We start from the raw sequence: 18,121 nt of genomic DNA, 5'->3' as shown, positions 1-18,121 counted from the left end.
TCAAATTTAATGGTTCTTTTTTTTGAAATTGTTATATTCTTTTTTATATTTAGAAATATGGTATATGAATATAATTTTAAGTATTATGTGGTTTTCTTTTCAATATTATATTACCTTTATAATATGTTATGTTATAAATGATTATATTTGTATTCAAAGTGAGTCTATTCACCTTTCCTTCATTTTGATTTTAAATTGAAAATTTACCAATAAGATAAACATATAGGAACGTTAAAAATTGATTCCTTGAACTGTGATATAAATACTTATTTTCATCATATTACTGTTGTTCAACAAATATTTTTTCATCGTAGTAATTTTTCATATTTTTTGTATATTTTAGTGTCGTATTTGGTCTTCTTATTAATAAAGACAATTTATAATAGTTCAATAGATTTTGCGAGTAATTATAAGTTCGAGAGTGACATAGATTTAAAGCATAATGAATAATATTCTTTTTATAAAAAAATCTTGAGTAGATAGCGATTTTCATTTTTATTTAAATAGTTATTCGTTATCGTATTATTTTAAAAAATATATATTTGTTTGATAAATTTTATAATTGAAACTTACCACCTCCCAAAAATGCAAATTGTTTTTATGAATAATTAGTTTTTATTTCTCAAATTATTTTTAACTTGAGTGTTATTGTCTTTGTTACTAGTTCTTTTTCTTTTGTCATTAAACAAAAATGATCAAATAAATTTGAGTCAAACTGGACAAACATATTACTTTCTATTGGATTGGACTCCCAATTTCAGCCTTTTTTTTATTTCTTAAAAATTTATTTCGGCCAATTATTTATCCTTGGCAGTTTCTTCCTGCACCCCTACATTTTTCTTCCTGCACCCCCACAATGTTATGCAAAGATCAAATTTTCCCTATTATTCTTTAAAAACCCTAAAATGTACTTTAACTGTATTTATTTTTTGCATTATGGATTATGGAATCTGGAAAAATTTTGGATTGGTACTTCCAGTAAAATTTCGAATCCATCAATTCGTAATTAAAAATATGCATCATTAAAAAAAATATTTTGGATCCACCAATCCGTAACAGAAATATGCATTCTGGATTCAAAAATCCGTAATTTAAAAAAAAAAAACATTCTGGATCCATGAATCCGTAATAAAATTAGACTTTCGGATTCAGCAATCCGGAAATCAATAATTTATGCAAAAATTGCTTTCGGAACACCTCCTCATCCGGAAAAAAAAAATATTCAGTTCTGGATTGCTGAATCCGTAGCACACTCTCATATTTTTATTTCCGGTAACCACGGTGTCCTTTTTCAAATAAAATATTAAGGCCAATTTCGGGATGTAGAAAATTGTGGGGGTGCAGGAAGAAAAAGCCTTTATCCTTTTCTTTATTTCTTGTGTGGATGAACTTTGCTTCGTTTTGGGTTTAGCTTATTGGGTTACCAAAAACAAATAGAGAGAAGTATTATAGGGTTTTCCATTCTTTACCCCCCATAAAACTATATTGCACCCCAATATAATTAAAAATATATTTTGACCCTTTTAAAATTAATTCGGAAATGAGTGATCTCAAACTTAGGTCGGTGAGAAACCAACTTTAGTTTTGCTCAATCCTCCACAATGTTTATGTCATCTGATTAGTGTAACTCAATAGGTCTCTTTGAAAAACTATGTTCCAAATTTTCTCAGTAATGGTGGCAATACATCAACATCAATAACAACAATAATAACTTATTTTTTTATCTCATTTTATAGATCGAAGTTATTGTTCTCTATATATCTAGTTTACCCTATGATCCACTCTTGATCTGATCATATTTCTTATAATAATAATAACGAATAATTAATTTATATTTTAAAAATATTAATATATACATTTTGAATTGTGTAATTTAAAATGTATTTTCAGATAAAAAATCAAATTATAAACAAAACTACTAAGAATAAAAATAGACCTTAAACTTACTTTTTTTTCTTACTCACGGAAGGGAGGAAGAAAATTATCACTAGGGATAGAGAGGAGATAAAAGAGAAGAAAAAAGAAGTTAAATATAAATATAAGAAGGGATATTTCTATCTTTTAACAAGAAGTATGGAGATGCATTTGAGTTTTACAGGGTACAGAATACAAACCCTGGTAACACAAAATGAAGAAAAGTGCAAGACCAATGTTGTTTTGACACCTTTTTTTATTTTTAATAAAAAGAACCTTAAAAAAAAAAATCATCTTCTATAACACAAATACGACATGTTTTCTTTGCGTTTTAAATGGAACTGGGACGTGCGATTATTAATCAAGAGAAAAATTATTTGTTAATCGTGTCACACTTTTTTTAGATTTTAATATGTATTAATAGAATATTAAATAATTTTATATAAATATAATACATCAATAGTGTTATATTTTAGGAAGAGCTATATACAAGAATTTAAGCCAATTTTTTTCTCTTTCAATACTACATTAATTAAAATACATCCTTCAAATAATATTATATGACACTTTTTTATTTCTCTAATAATACACACTTAAAGTAATGTTAGCAAATATTAAACAATGTTGTGCATATAAGCACAACTTGGTAAATAAGCCAGGAATGTAATTTATTTATGTTCATGCTAAGGAGATGAGATCTAGAGAACTGTTGATTAACTTCGCTCTTCTTCCTCCTGTCGATCAATCATCTCACACTTTAACCTACTCCTTTAGTCTTCGTGCTACTCTTTCAGGGTCTCGGTCGCCTGATCGCTCAGTCTTTGAGGAGAATGCCGAATGGGAGTACCTGGAGAAAGTACTCTGATAGACGTTCGACACTCGGAGTTGTACAGTAATTAATGACGTACCTTGTTATTAGAATGTGCGCTATTTATATTATTTTAATGAACTTACCTTATTTGACCGAATTAGTGAGGTGGATCACACTTAGAGGTGTATTATCTAATTCATAATGATGGTTTACTTGATTGAAGGCGTGTCAGTTGTCCTTCACATACGTGTATTATTCGGTCTACTCGGCTGTGGGAGCAGAGTGATATTAACCGTTTAGTCCATACTAGTACAATTTCTATTTTATTTTATGTTAATTAAGTACCACATTTTAGAGTTAAAAATAACGCTCTTAAGTTGTTTTTTTTTTTCAGATTTTATCAATATAATTTATATGACAAGAAGTTTCATTTTAACTATATATTTTGAAATAAAAGGATGTAATAAAAAGTTATTAATATTAAAAAATAGTATAACTTGTGAAAATATAATTTGATCCCTCTTCGTAAAGAAATAAAAGAATGAAAATTGACTCACCATTACAAAACAGAAGTCACTTTCCACACCATTCATATGTTAAGTCTGGGTTCCTTTTTTTTTAAATTAAAAACTTTTGTTAAAAAAATTTGAGTATGAAAATAAGAATATTTAATTATTATTTATTTTTTACATTTTTAATAAAAAATATTTTTTTTTTACAAATATTATATTTTTTCTTTTATACTCTTCATGATAGAAATAATTATATTTTTCTTTCTCAGTTTAGATAAAATAGTTTAGTATCATCGAGTTTCATTTTTTAACAGTCTTTCTCATATAATCTATAATTAGAATATTAAAGACTATAACTGATCATATTTGTAAAATCACTTTATTAATCATCGTTTGCAATTATACCAGTTTCTGCTAGTGAAATATGACAGGTATGTTATCAATAATTAATGATACATTTTAACCTCTTAATTTATGAATTGGTTGAACTTATTTTTCTCCTGAAGTTTCTAACCTGCTCAATGTAATAATTACTCAACATGATTATGTTCTTCAAAATATGGCTTGCAGATCCAGCAAGTACCAACTATTCTGGAAAGAGGTCAGAAACTGATAACTGATAAGGTGCACTTTAATTTGGAAGGGAGTGGTAGGAATAACACATACATTATAGGAATATATTAGAAGAAGATGATAGAACATGTGACTTCTATCCATAATTTATGTTAACTATCTCAAATAAAATATACTAGTTCAACAAAAATGCAAAGATTATAAAAAATTGTGTCACCAACTAGTTTTAGTTCATTGTGCAGTGAAGTATTAGTTGTAAGATTCTCTTGGAGTAACAATTTGGATAACATTTCCATACTTCAAAATTTTAAACTAATTTTTGACATTTCAAAAGAAAACATGTTTGAATATAAAATGGAACACATTCTTACTTGTTTGGAGACTCACTGTAAAAGTGAAAAACTACATCAATTTGCATAAAGAAAATACTGCAGAAGTTATAACTTTGAACTTCTCAATAAACATGAAAAACACATGTTTTATACATAAGACCAAACACGCTATTCAATATACTAAGCTTATTTCTATTGGATTCTAAACTAAACAGAGTTACTTTCTTATCTTCTAAATATAATCCAATCATATTTGATATTTCAAAATTGCTCTGATGATTCAGACTGTCATGTCAGTATCAGTTGATGTACCAAAGTCACTTAAGACATTTCACACATAGATATGCTTCTAGGCCTCATTGCCTGAATAGCTCACCACCTCAGATGAACCAAAAGCACCCTAACACATATAAAGTGTTTTTAACACTTCTCTATGGTATTTACTACAGCTTTTTATTCTTTCTGAAACAGTGAACTCTGCAAATCCTTGTTATATCATTACTGTAGAAAAATATATCTTTTATATATATATATATATATATATATATATATATATAAAAAACACTTACCAAGCAGTCAAAATTTTCACTTGGTACTAGCACTATTATCCTTCTGTCTTATTCTATATACATGCAGCCAACTAACTCTGGTTGACCTTTATTGCACATGTTTCTTCAGTCCCGAAGAATTAGCCCAACTGTCAATTAGCATGCACTACCTGTTTGATGTTGAATGGAATGTCGGTGATTATGCTTATAATGTATAGCTACCATAGTGTGAAAGACTTTCTAACACCCCAAGTGAGCATGTATATATATATCAGTAGATTAACAATTCATACAATTTGTGTAGATACAAAGTAAAAGACACTTTTTGAGATAAGTCACAATCATATCAAGTATAATCCCAAGATAATCTTGAATATTCTAAAAAAATCCTAGTAATTCATATTCCCACTTGAGCATAGAGCATAGAAAGGCAAAAGTATAGAAACATGTATATAGTATTTTTTATATTAGATTATATCTATATTGGTTTTTTCATGTCAATTGGAATTAAGGTTTCACCAGTCTTTTTCCATTCAAGTAACATGTTGAATCTCTTATTGATCCCTGGACCCTATTCCGTGTAGACTAGCACAGGGTTACATTAAAATAGTACCTATCTATTGAACTGTGCACATCATTCTTTTGTCTTCTTATGGCCAAAATGGCCATGCACTCCTCAGTCACCACGCATTTTTGTCCAAAATGTTGTTAAAAGCTTTCCCTTTGTTTTAAGTGACAATGCAATTTGCAAATTGCTATGGAATCCAAAGGTGGACAAGAATCGGTCTCAACCATACAAAAAACATACATTATTATATTAGTAGAACTAAAATACCAGACTTATCTAGCCAGACTGTAAAGAAGAGACAATTATCTGTAACTCTGTACAATACCAAATAATTTAATCAACCAGAACTCAGAAAGAGAAAAAAAAGTAATTAGAGACACAAAGAAGTAAGAAGAGTGCTCGAGCAAAATGATTTAATTTGCAAATCTATAATAGGTTCACTACATCTACAGCTAGAGTACTGATTACATGCATTGAGAAAATGCAAGAAAATCAAACAGCTAATTGTTGTTGCTTTTGATGGGAAGATGATTCATCCTCGTTGAAGCATAAATGTGCCTTTAGTGATTTTCCTAAACTTAGGGAAGAATCTACAAAGGTCAGTGGTTGAATCAGCAGCATTTCTCTTTGGAGATGTGCACAGTAAGCTTGGAAGGTGCCAGGGGTTACATTTAAATGGAAACCCAAACCAAATAAGAAGTCCACCTCAAGAAAATTCATCTCTATTGTAGTGATTCCTCCAACTTTTGCATAGTAAGCATTGTTGTAGTACCTAAGGATTTCAAGAGGAACAGAAAGTGAAAGAGTGAAGAATTTGCTGAATAGCATGTAAATTTTTTAAGATAAAACAAGCAAGTCAATAATCATTAAGAGTTTGGCATTTCCTTTTATGTCTTGTGCTAAATTCGACCATAGATTTGTGTAGAGACATTGTTTTTCAGGAAGTTCATGATTGTCTTTAAAAGTTAGCTGCTGCGTACATGCAATAAAGTGGTGGGGTCACATGGGTGGGTTGTCTCTTTCCAAGGTAAGGCCAGCCTGGACATAGTAGTATTCACAAGCAAGACTATATTCTTTTAAGAAACATGGTCGTTTTCAATTTACATCTATGTACCAGAGAATTATTATGGTAGAAAATGAAAACCAAGAAACTTTACAGGGAAAAACTAACATGCAAGATCTGGGTTTATTAGAGATTTTATTTTGTTTTTGTTCTAGAAATGAAGTATCTCACAATCAACATGGAGAAAAATCAATCTCCATATACAGGAATGGCAGAGCAATTCCATTGTTTTTTCTCTGATTTGGTTGAAAGGATCTGACCTCTTTCAACAAATGTTGTAACTTATTTCATTCACAAATTACCACTACATACTTAAATTACATGATTAACTGTTAATCATACATACCCCACCATGTTGGCTGGTTTACGGGTATCTAATCACAACAAATTGTTACCAGGAAATTCAAGCACCCCCCAGAATTGTCTTAAATTTGCTCTTCCATTCCATGTCAATTAGCTTGACCTCATGAAAAGAATATCTCAAAGAAATTTCAGAGTGGACTAATCTTTACGATTCATCATTGACTATGATGGACTTGAAGTTGAAGGGTATTAGATTTACAAAAGAAAAGGAAATTAAGCAGTGTTTTGATTATACAAAGATACTCACAAGTCATCCATGAATTTTGCAGCCACCATAACGCTGGTGATGAGTAACCGATGCACATTGAAGGAGTTGATGGGCAAGGAAGGTTGCCTTTGAGTGAAGCGATCAAGATAGACATATGCAACAATGAAGCATGATGGACTGCAGTTGGCATACTTGAAAATTCTCTCAAGATAGGTTTGAATTGAGATGGTGGGGCGAGTCAAGCCATGGAAAACTGAGATCTTTTGGTGGAGTTGTTGCTGGTTGAGATCATTAGATTCAGCAACCCTTTTGAGCAGAGAAGAGAGAAAAGATATCAACTTAGGCATAACAGTAGGACTCTCAAGCTCTGCCATGGAATCAATTGTAGGTAGTAAAGTGCTTGGAATTGATGTCAGACAGAGAGGGTATATATAGCAAAAGGTTTATGATAAACTAGTGATAGAGGTTGTTTGTTAAAGGTAGGTACTTTTGTTGGCCAAAATGCCCCTTTGTAATTTAAATTATCTGTGTAAGTTGGCATTTGTGGTGGCTTGTGTCCTTTTCGGCTTAAAAAGTTGATGGTGTTTGAATTGGGTAATGATTTTAGTTTTTCCTCTTCTTTGTTTCAAAACTTGACTTGCAATAGAGGGAAAGAGGGTGGTGTTTATTGTGGATTGGTGATGTCTCTTTGCTGCAAAGGAATTGTGGTGTTTTTTTGTGTGGTTATTTATTTGTGACTTGTGACAAGGGTTTGGGCATTCCATACCCATCATGTGATTACATGTGGGAAATTTGCAATGGTATTCTAAGGGTCCCACGTTTTAGGCGACCTTTGCATGTGTTTTGATTCTGAACAAGTGGGGTGACATAACATGGATTTGCTGTGTTGGTCCATGGCATTAGTATATGCTGCTTTTGTTCCTTCTTCTCTGCTCATACCCTATAAATCGAAAGCAGAGAAAGGTGGTGCTTGGATTCAAGATAGATTTAGATGTTTGGCATCTTAAAGGCTCTTTCATTTTTGAAATGGGTTGGTGAATGCTTGGGTAATGTACAAGGCTCCATTTATTCCATCCTGCTCATCAAATTTATTTTAAAATGTTAAACATAATTTAAATTTTTTTATCAGAACAATATGAGAAGGGAGTTAATGAAATTCAATATCCCATTAGTGCTACTTGTAAATTATGAATACTAAACATTATAAATATACATCCATCAATTTTGTTTTATAACATTTTGTATCATATTATATAGGTATCGGTTTTTTTTAAAGTTTGTGTTTCGATCGAAAGTATTTGTAAAAGATTTTTCGATGTTAAAGTTAGTGTTTGGTATTCCATTTGTAAGAGTAATAAATGATATTAATTGCGTACTCTGGTCGTTTGATCAGTGTTTGGTATTCAGTTTGAGAGAGTAATAAATAATATTAAATACGTAATTTGGTTTGACGTTGGTCAACCTATTTATAGAGATGAGTTGGACCTTCATGCTGATGGACCTAGATTAATATTTGTTATATGCTTAATCTTTGTATTAGTCTGACATGAAATATGATTTATCTACTAATATTGCCCTTAAGTATCTTATGTTCTTGAGGTGTCGAGTTATAATCGACCAGGTGACAAGTGATTTTCGATTAGCCTGTCCGATATATTCTCGACATTACTAGAATATCTCACCACTATGTAGTACCATAGTTTACAAATATCAATAAAATTAAATATATCATTAGTATTAGTTACAAAATATAAATATTATAAACAATAATGAAATTAAATATCTCATTATATTAGTTATAAAATATGAATATTATAAACAATGATATTTGTAATATATTAGTGCTAATTATAAACTATGAATATCATTAGGTAACTAACACGTTAACTACGTGTTTAGATTATATGGAGAAGAATTATATACACAATTTCTACTAACATTAATGGAATTAAATTGAATATTGTTTTAATTATAAATTATAAATATTAAATTATCAAAATCAACTCATACTATATATGTAATAAACGCGTCAAGGATATATGTTAAAATTATATTAAAAAGAATGACACACCAAAATTTTAATGAGATATCGTATGTATAGAGAGTAAAAATATGGTTTAATTGAATATAAATAAAGTAATAATTTTATCTAGATATATTTTAAATTATCTGATAATGCTAATGTGAAAATATGTTAAAATTATATTAAAAAGAATGACACACCAAAATTTTAATGAGAAATTGTATATATAGAGAATAAAAGTATGGTTTAATTGAATATAAATAAAGTAATGATTTTATCTAGATCTATTTCAAATTATCTGATAATGCTAATGGAATTGATTTAATAATTTTTTAATGAAGATGATGAATTAGAGAACATTATCTAGGGATACTTAAATTTTTACCTAATATTGAAATGCAAACTATTCCTTTGAAGTGTGTTTGGATCCATTAAAAATAATAATATATATTTAAGTAATTTTTTTTATAAATTGATTTTATAAATTTAAAATTTATTTTTTAACATAATATAAGAGTTATCTATAATTTATGTCATCAAAAGTTTGATAAATTAAGAGATGAATAATTACCCAGAAACAATAATTGAGTATCTTAAAATAACATTCCTTAAAGTTATTGTTGAATTAATGAAGATTCCTTGTGGTAACTACATAGCAGCATAGCAACAACTGGACCTTAAAATTACAGCTAGAATGAGGTGGATTTAGGCTACAAATTAGATAACCACGCTGGAACAATTGGCTGTAACTGCAAATAGAAAATGGTGACAATAACTTTTTTTGTGTAAGACCTTTAACGGCATCTATGCAGCTACAAAACAGAGAAATACTATAATATTTTTCATTTTTCTTACCATTTTCTTATACTTGTTGTCCAATTCCTTACAACCATGTCTAACTCACCACTACTCAGAAACCTTTGTTTCAGACATTTTCTATAAAACAAATTAAACAATCCAAAGCCCAAATAAACGACAAATGCTTGCTTTGTGTAACAGCTACCATATCTGATATTTTCTAGATTAAATACAATTATTGTGAGATCTTCCACAGATACATCTTTAAGTCACTGATACTTAAGTTGCATTGGACTCTCATCAATATGAACAGCTAGATGTAAGTAAAACACACTCAAAGTAAATAATTAATGTAATACTTAATGCACTAAGTATTATTTAATTTATGATTTTATTTCCTATCAATCTATTATATTATATACATGTACACACAGTAATAATAAATGTAGTGTTTAAAAAATATTAGTGTGGTGCTCTGTATAAATATTAAATTGCATTGTATTAATTAATTTTTTATATGGTGCATTTTAAAAGTTATAAAAGTGTTTTCTATGAAAGAAACAGCTAACAACACTCTTATTCAATAATGAGAACTTAAATGACTTTTATTAGCTATTCTTTTATAAATATTTTTTAAATGATTACCATTTTATATGAAAAGAAATATATTGAATTGACTTTTTTTATATTTTTAGTTTTAAATTAAATAAACATAAATGTAATATTTAACAAATTATTAAGAAAAGCTTTAGGATATACATGTGTAATATTAAGTATCATAAATTTATAGTGAATGAACATATACTATTGAATAAATATTAGTGTTTAATTATATAATTGGTTAAGTCAAATTTAGAAAAATAAAATACAAACAAATAAATTTTTATTTGCTAAAAATTCTCAATTATTTTTCTTACTAAACCAAATCAACTTGAACAGAGATTAGATTGATTTAGTTAAAAACAATCAAGAGTTTCATGTTATATAAATAAGTAACAAAAATTTGTCTAGTCTTGTTATTAGAAGGAAGAAAAAACATAGTTTATTGTAATGGTTTACCTAACAAATTCACAATATGAGAAGAAGATTTGAAGAACATCAAAATGGTCCAAAAAAAAAGCATAGCAGTTTGCATGCGACTGAACGGTGCATCAACCAGAATAATTGCAGAAACTGTTGAAATAAAAACCATGAAACTGAACAACCAGAGGAAGGGGACACAAGCCTAAGTTGTTCATGCAGTGGCTGAAACTAGATTAGCCATGATTGGCTGCAAATGGTGAAGATAATCCAAAAAGACTCACAAAAGTGGCAATGACAACAGATGAAACATGTTCATATGAAAATTTTGGTTAAATATATCAAGATCATAAAATTATGAATTTAAATATTGATTTAAATTAATGTTTTGGGTGCATTTATAATTAAATATATTTATTTAAAATAAGTAATATTTGATAATAATAATTAAAAATTTAAGGTATGATATTAATTAATGATTTAAGTTAATATTGTAAATATGTGTTTAATTTTTTAATATACTAACTATTATTTTTTGTGTGTATTAAAATAACTTAAAAGTTGAAACTTTAAAATGAATATTAAAAACAGAAACTATAAATTCACATGAAACAAGCAGAGTAAATAATGAGTACATAATAATATATAAATTAAAAACATTAATTATAATAAAAATATTAATTAAATTTATTAATAATTTTCAATTTTTGTAAATATTTTTATAATTTTAAGAAACTTGTTAAGTTAATTATGTAATATTATATGGAATAATATATTAAATTATGTTGTGATGTAAAAGATGGCATGTTATAATTATTTATTTTCTAAGTATAACATTTTGGAAAAAAAGTGATTTTTATATAATGAAACTTTTTTATTTAAAATAAAGGATATTTTGAATAAGTAAATATATGAAGTTGTTTAATGGTGAAAAATATTTAATAATAATAATAATTTAAATTATTAAGTTATAGTATTAATTAATGATTAATACCAAAAATATTCTTTCACAGTTTTGGGTAATTCCAGAATAGGAGTTCTGTAAGTAAAAAATATTTCCAGAACAGAGGTTCCACAAGGAAAGGGTGTTCTCAGATATTAGGAAATCTGGAAAGCAAAAAATCATTCTGAATATCCTTTTCAAAACACATTTATTTTATTTATGGATTGTTAAATTTGAAATTAATAAAATATATTCCAGAAAATATGTTCCAAAAATATTCTAGAAAGAGCAAAGTCATTTTTAAAAAGAGTAAAATAGTTTTCTTGGAAAATGTTAGGGTGCAGGAAGAAAAAGCCTATAATTGATCCTAAGTGGACCTTCGATTACTATTAATGTACCTTTCTTCCTGCACCTCTTTAATTTCTTGGCGCACCCTTACAATTTAAAAAATGATCATTTTACATTTTTTTAAGTGACTTTTAGATTATCATTCCAAAAAATATTCTAGAGCACGATTTGTGGAATTCATAGAAGGAATTTTTAAAGTGACATATTGTGGTTTTTTTTTTTTTTTTTTATAATGTGTTAGAATAATTTCATTATTTACAACATATAGACATGAATGTTTTAATCTTAAATATTAGAAATCTCTATGCTGAAGCTAAATCATACACAAGCATGCATTCGTATATGAAGAACAACATTAGGAGCTTACTTAATATCAGTAAAATCAAGAATCTAATAAACTTACTTAATATTAATTAATTTACCTTTGAGATGAACTGCATGCCTAATACAATTAGTAAATGGTATTTGCACATATTAAATCATTGGAATATAAAATTTCAACGTAATGGTGCCACAAGGAAGTCAAATCCAACACAGCAATACAGTACAGCACCGAAAGTACGGTGTTTCACCTATGAATTATTGAAACAAACAAGAAAAAAACAAGAACAAGAAACAAAAGGGTTCTAAAATGCACCATGAGTTTGGGGAATGGAAGCACACCATCCTTTACAGCCATAGATATTTGTTTTTATTTAAAGTTTATGATTATTTGAAACAAAATCTATGGCTATAAACTGTTGGAGCATGGATGAACATCCTGAACATCAAGGTGCATGTTAGATAGCAACCATAAACACTAACACACAGAAGATAAATTTATATATATAGGAGGTAACACAAACTGGTTTAAGTTATAGAAGCTCAGTTTCTATTAGGGGTACTTTAGCACGAGCACATAACAACCTGTAAGAATGGTTCCCATTAATGGAAGGTACACTTCTGTGAGTGATTTAGCAGAATTGAGAAGCATCAAAATGGCCCAAAACATAAGCATACAACTCTGCGTGCCAGAGAATGGTGCACCAACAACAATCATCGCTGAAGTAGCTGAAACATACGCCATGAAACCGAACAGCTTGAGAAAAGTGGACCAAAACAAACTGGGGCCATGTTTTGGCTGAAGCTGGATAATTGATAACTGGCTACACAAGTCCATTCCAATCCAAAGAAACACAGTGGAAGCCATCACAAAAGATGAAACACGCTGTACGGTTTTCTTGCGTTTTTCAGAACCCAAGATTTCGCTATTCTTGTTTAGATCACAACCTGTGAACTTGTCTTGCAGTAGGGAACTCTTTAGCATTACTGCAGCCTTTATATTAACAATAGATGGTTCATCGGTACCCAGCAAGAACTCGTTTGCAATGGTGTTTCTTTGATTCACCTTTAGAATTTTCCCGTTGAAGTCACAGAAACCTCTCATGTTACTAGGCACAGAAAATGTATTATATTTCTGCAGCATATAGAAAGTCCCAAGAAGGATCAGAAATGCTACAGAAATCTCTCGTAGTTACAGCAGGCTGGTTAGAAATCACAGTATTTTTCTAAATAATTTATGTTCAAGTTAAGCTTAATTGATGTGTATGTTATTACATAAAATATTTTTCTCTTCTAAGAGTGTTTTACATAGAAACTTGTCACAAACATTATAATTTCATAAAACACAAACTTTTATATAATTGGGTTCCTACACTAAAATGTAGGTTTCTAGGATAGTTTTTGTGAACTTAAAATCGTCAGAAAATAATACCAAATATCGGTTTTAAAATTCTAAGGATTCCCTTGAAAAATTTACATGACCAAGATTCTGTAATTTGTTTTAGTGGTCTAACAAAGATGTGAAAAGCAAAGAATATATATCCTCTTACATGGTAAGACAAATCAGAAAGCAAAAGAACATCATACAGAATAATTATTCACAAAGCAATAATCTTACCAACTTACCTTGAGGCACTGCAGCGTGCTAAGAGTTTCACAAGTATGTGTGGAGAGCGGAGCCGCCAAAAATCTACCTGCCATGTCGAAGTATGGAGTTTCCTCTTCAAGAAACAAGTTATCCTCAAAGCAAAGCGTTTCATTGGCCTTGTTTTTCCCAAGGTAATACACTGGTTCAGTATACTCCACTTTTCGTTCACGGGGCTCTAAAATCAGTTTCATCAATTCGAACTGAGGCATGAGAAGAAGAAGAAATGGTAATACACATACACTTTCAACTCAATCCTTAAACAACATTGTGTCATTATTACAAATTAAAGGTTTTTTTAAGGAAACAAGACAAGAAATTGGAAACAAAAAAGTGAACTACAGATGAACAAGTGAGAGGAGTAATCAGTGAGAAGAAAACAGAAAAAAAATAGTAACAGCTGCAGTGGATGTAAATGAAGTAACACCTACCATTGTTTCAAAGTGATTTTCTCTCACATATCCACGGTTCTCGCATTGAGGATCCATCATAAGGGAAGGAAAAATGGGACAGATGAATTCGGGCATGTGATAAGTTGAGCTAGATCCACAAAACACAAGCAGTTAGTTTAGTTCTTGTCTTTCCACACAATGAGAAACCAATATTGCAGAAAAAAAATGACAGTACCTCCTTGTGTTCTCCGAAAATGATCAAGAACAATGGATTCAAACTAGGAAAACGCGTTAATCTGCATAAACTTTAAGGGAGGCTGAAAAATAGTTAATTTATTGCAATTGTCTTTGGTAGATGGAGACTCTAAATAAATAAAAATGAAGAGAGACCCTTAATCCCGGGGTTTGAAAATGAAACTCTGCAAGACCAGAATAATATAATGAGTAATATAATCAAAATTCCTTTTACTATTTCAATGTCTTCTGTTTGGTATGAATTTGTCTAAAGGTGACGAAGGTATGTGCTTTGAGTGAATAAAGTCTGAAGCTTCCTTGTCCCTTGATACTACACGCAAACGCGTTTGCTTTGATTTGAATTCCTCTGTTTCAAATCTGCAGCTTGTGTTTAGTGATGCTACGGAGCTTTCTGCAGTTTATCTCTAACGCAAAGGTGAAGATGAAGACCACTCCTGAAAAACATAACAACACTAACGTAATAAACAGAGTGACAAACCTTTTATCCCGTTCGTTAATTGTCTGTGTTTTTTTCTTTTGTTGATGCTGATGTTCGATAACTTACACATACTATATATATATTTGTTAACTCTTGCAGATACTGCCCAATAAGGCACTCGATCAGGTGAGTGATGAAAAACTTCCTACTGAATTTATTCTGTGATCATGAACATGACATGTGCATTTCACTCGTTTCATCATCATCCTCATGTTGCAGTTGTTCTTTAGTGTTAAATTTATTTATCATTATAATTGTATTTTGAAAAACTTATTGTGCTCTGATTAACGGCACTACCTTGGGTAAATTTGCATATGGAGATTGAAAGGGAGACTCTGTCTGAAGAACACAACCCAAATGTAATAAACAGTAGCAAATCTAATTTTCTTGTTTATTTAGTGTGATTCTTTGCTTGTTCATTCATAGCTAATACATGTTATATTTGATGATGATTGTAGGCACTACAGGAAGAGAAACTCGATCTGGTAATTACTGAAACCGAATCTGTCTCGTGATCTTGGATAAGATATGAGCATTTCACTTGTTCTTCATCACAACCATGTCGTTGTTTCTGATGTTTTAAATTGTCTCTTATAAAAAAACACTTGATTGGATTTGTTGGTTTTGTCAGGTAAAGGCAGCAAGAAAGCCTCCTCCTAAAACACCGGCAAGAAAGCCTCCTCCTGAAAAACCACCAAGAAACCCTCCTTCTATCAGCTTCATGGACTGTATAATTTCTATAGTGCTGAGTATAGAGGATATTCCTTTTAACTTTCATTACATGTTGCTAGTGTCGGGTGGTGCTTTTCTAAAATTCAAAGCAGAAAAGTTGTCAGCTCAATTTGATTTCAAATTGGGAAACTTATCGAACACAACATTACTGCTGAGCTTTGGGGAAGCATTTGGTGAGTTTAATCCAGAGATCACTGATAAAATGACTATAATGGTGGGTTATCTTCTAGTTTTGTTGCTGATTTGGCCACTGCAACCTGTGTATCAGATTTCTATCATGCTAATATTGATTTCTGAATCACTTCACTATATTCTAAAGTTGTTGGGCAAGTTGTCAGGGGTTGATGTGACTTGTGGCATTTTCAAGCTTCCTCTCCTCTTGTTTACTACTTCAGCAGCTTTTGCTCTTTCTCTCATTGTCTGTCTTGTGATGTTCCTCGTGATTTACCTTATCCAGAGATATGTAGGTGCAGGGAGATCAAAAGGGAGAGAACCTGATTTTACTTTGGAAGATTTTTCTGTAATTGTTGAGGGGGGCTTTATGTCATAGCTGATTAAGCTCTCAACATCCCAACTATTGAGTTCACATAAATTCAAAAACTTATTGCAGCATGTGTTTTGCTTTGTTTTGTTTGCATGATGTTGAAACTCTTTGCTGATGAACTGTGGTATTGAGGTTTTAGTATTGGACCTTTTATGGCCCAGCTCACGAGTTTCGTTATTATTCCGTTTGTATTTATATCTTACCTTGCATGTATTTTGTGAACAATAGTGAACTTTTGTTTTTGGGTCTTTAAGCCTTTGCATGTGATAGTTTGTTTTGCAACACGGATTCTTGATATGATATCAGACCAAGTTGATTCTACTCTTTTTTTCGTTCTGCCTCCTTCTTCTTTCTTCCTTCTTGGATTGTCTTCTAGTTCTATCTTTGAGCAAGTTGATTCTACTCTTTTCCCCGTTGTTCCTCCTTCTTCTTCTTTCTTTTTTCTTGGATTGTCTTCTAGCTCTATCTTTGTGCTCGGTTGTACCTTGTTTTCTTCCATTACCAATAGCAACATTTCACAAAACTCTTCAAGTTCTTACTACTTACATTCAGGTAAGAATATTGACATGGTTTTTGTTAATAATCATCTAAATGACATGAATTATCATTCTTGGAGTAGAAGAATGAAATGTGCCCCTGTATCCAAGAACAAAGTCAAGTTTATGAATGAAGACATCACAAAATCAGCACGAGACAGTCTTATGTTTGATGCTTAGGAACGATTTATCTCATGCATAACACAAACTTTGATAGTGCAAATTGGACAAAACACCATCTAAATTGACAATATGTGAAAATTTAAGGAAAGATTTTTCAAGAGTGGTCATTTTCGGATCTATGATCTCTTACAAGAAACAATTTCGATCAACAAGAAGTAAGAAACGTCTTTGATTACTATACATATTTGAAAGTTTTTTAGGAAGAGAGTTCTTGAGACCTATTTATACCTTGTAATTTAATCAAGATTATCACTAAATACATAAACTCTAGACACAGGTTTTATTGAGTTATGTGGAAATGTAAGAACGCATATTCTCCTTGTAGAAAATCTACCAAATATCAATAATGTGTTTCTCTTGTTATTCAACAAGACAGACAACTAAATGGGAATAACGGTGTAGATACGTTCTTGTTAGTAGTACTGCTGGAAAACAAGAATGGAGAATGCAAAATCATGACAACATCCAAGACTCAAGACAGAGGCATATGTTAGAGGAAAACAAAAAAAAATAAAAAAAAATAATATATATATATTATTTATAATATCATAAATTTATAATATTATGTTTGTTTATGTTTATATATTTTTAAATATTGTAAACATGAATAATTAAATGGAGATTCACAAAGAATTGTCCCAAAAGAAGATATTGAACTTACTCATAAAAGGGAGAAATATTTTGGGAGAAATATTCTAGGAGATACTTTGATTGGGCGGATATAAATAGATAAATAAATATAAATTTTGTAAACTTTTGAAGTAAACTTTTGAAATAGAAGAGAAGATTTTTTTTGTCCATGTTGACAAATCATGATAAATTGTTATTGGAGTTCATGCATCAATACTTCATTTTGTTTTTTTTTATTGAATCGTAATATAGTATCGATATTTTTAAACCTTATTAATAATAAAACTATCATTTGAGAACTAATTATATTAAATTTTTTATGTTTTAACTTAAAGATTAATATTAAAACAAGTTGTTAAATAGGTGTTTATTTTTCACAAA

The 18,121-nt window shown here is 29.9% G+C and overlaps 3 protein-coding genes across 3 annotated transcripts; 1 reads left to right on the top strand and 2 right to left on the bottom strand.

Annotated features, from left to right (window-relative positions):
• Positions 1-5,645: 5,645 nt before the first annotated feature.
• On the bottom strand, positions 5,646-7,324 carry LOC137826412 (cyclin-U4-1). Its single transcript, XM_068632371.1, has 2 exons — positions 6,932-7,324; positions 5,646-6,030 (listed from the first exon to the last, which is right to left on the bottom strand). Exons 1-2 carry the CDS (start codon positions 7,264-7,266, stop codon positions 5,751-5,753), a joined length of 615 nt encoding a protein of 204 aa, XP_068488472.1. The 5' UTR covers positions 7,267-7,324; the 3' UTR covers positions 5,646-5,750.
• A 5,164-nt stretch (positions 7,325-12,488) lies between these two features.
• On the bottom strand, positions 12,489-14,902 carry LOC137826540 (uncharacterized). The gene is made up of 4 exons (XM_068632538.1): positions 14,618-14,902; positions 14,422-14,530; positions 13,972-14,193; positions 12,489-13,480 (listed from the first exon to the last, which is right to left on the bottom strand). Exons 2-4 carry the CDS (start codon positions 14,515-14,517, stop codon positions 12,899-12,901), a joined length of 900 nt encoding a protein of 299 aa, XP_068488639.1. The 5' UTR covers positions 14,518-14,530; positions 14,618-14,902; the 3' UTR covers positions 12,489-12,898.
• A 50-nt stretch (positions 14,903-14,952) lies between these two features.
• On the top strand, positions 14,953-16,459 carry LOC137826542 (uncharacterized). Its single transcript, XM_068632539.1, has 5 exons — positions 14,953-15,094; positions 15,215-15,241; positions 15,436-15,474; positions 15,574-15,600; positions 15,747-16,459. The coding sequence occupies exons 1-5, from the start codon at positions 15,014-15,016 to the stop codon at positions 16,395-16,397; spliced, it is 825 nt and encodes a 274-aa protein (XP_068488640.1). The 5' UTR covers positions 14,953-15,013; the 3' UTR covers positions 16,398-16,459.
• Positions 16,460-18,121: the final 1,662 nt, after the last annotated feature.

Source organism: Phaseolus vulgaris, chromosome 8, assembly GCF_000499845.2.
Source record: "Phaseolus vulgaris cultivar G19833 chromosome 8, P. vulgaris v2.0, whole genome shotgun sequence".
In the NCBI taxonomy this organism is placed as follows: Eukaryota; Viridiplantae; Streptophyta; class Magnoliopsida; order Fabales; family Fabaceae; genus Phaseolus; species Phaseolus vulgaris.
This window is presented reverse-complemented; position numbering and strand designations above follow the sequence as displayed.

Excerpts from the sequence above, each read along its gene's own strand:
- LOC137826412 (XM_068632371.1), bottom strand. The coding sequence starts at position 7,266 with ATGGCAGAGCTTGAGAGTCCTACTGTTATGCCTAAGTTGATATCTTTT. Across the intron at positions 6,031-6,931 it reads GCAAAATTCATGGATGACTT|GTACTACAACAATGCTTACT; the intron begins GTGAGTATCTTT and ends TGAAATCCTTAG.
- LOC137826540 (XM_068632538.1), bottom strand. The coding sequence starts at position 14,517 with ATGCCCGAATTCATCTGTCCCATTTTTCCTTCCCTTATGATGGATCCT. Across the intron at positions 14,194-14,421 it reads AAAATCACTTTGAAACAATG|TTCGAATTGATGAAACTGAT; the intron begins GTAGGTGTTACT and ends CTCATGCCTCAG. Across the intron at positions 13,481-13,971 it reads GCACGCTGCAGTGCCTCAAG|AAATATAATACATTTTCTGT; the intron begins GTAAGTTGGTAA and ends TATATGCTGCAG.
- LOC137826542 (XM_068632539.1), top strand. The coding sequence starts at position 15,014 with ATGCTACGGAGCTTTCTGCAGTTTATCTCTAACGCAAAGGTGAAGATG. Across the intron at positions 15,242-15,435 it reads CCAATAAGGCACTCGATCAG|ATTGAAAGGGAGACTCTGTC; the intron begins GTGAGTGATGAA and ends TTGCATATGGAG. Across the intron at positions 15,475-15,573 it reads CTGAAGAACACAACCCAAAT|GCACTACAGGAAGAGAAACT; the intron begins GTAATAAACAGT and ends TGATGATTGTAG.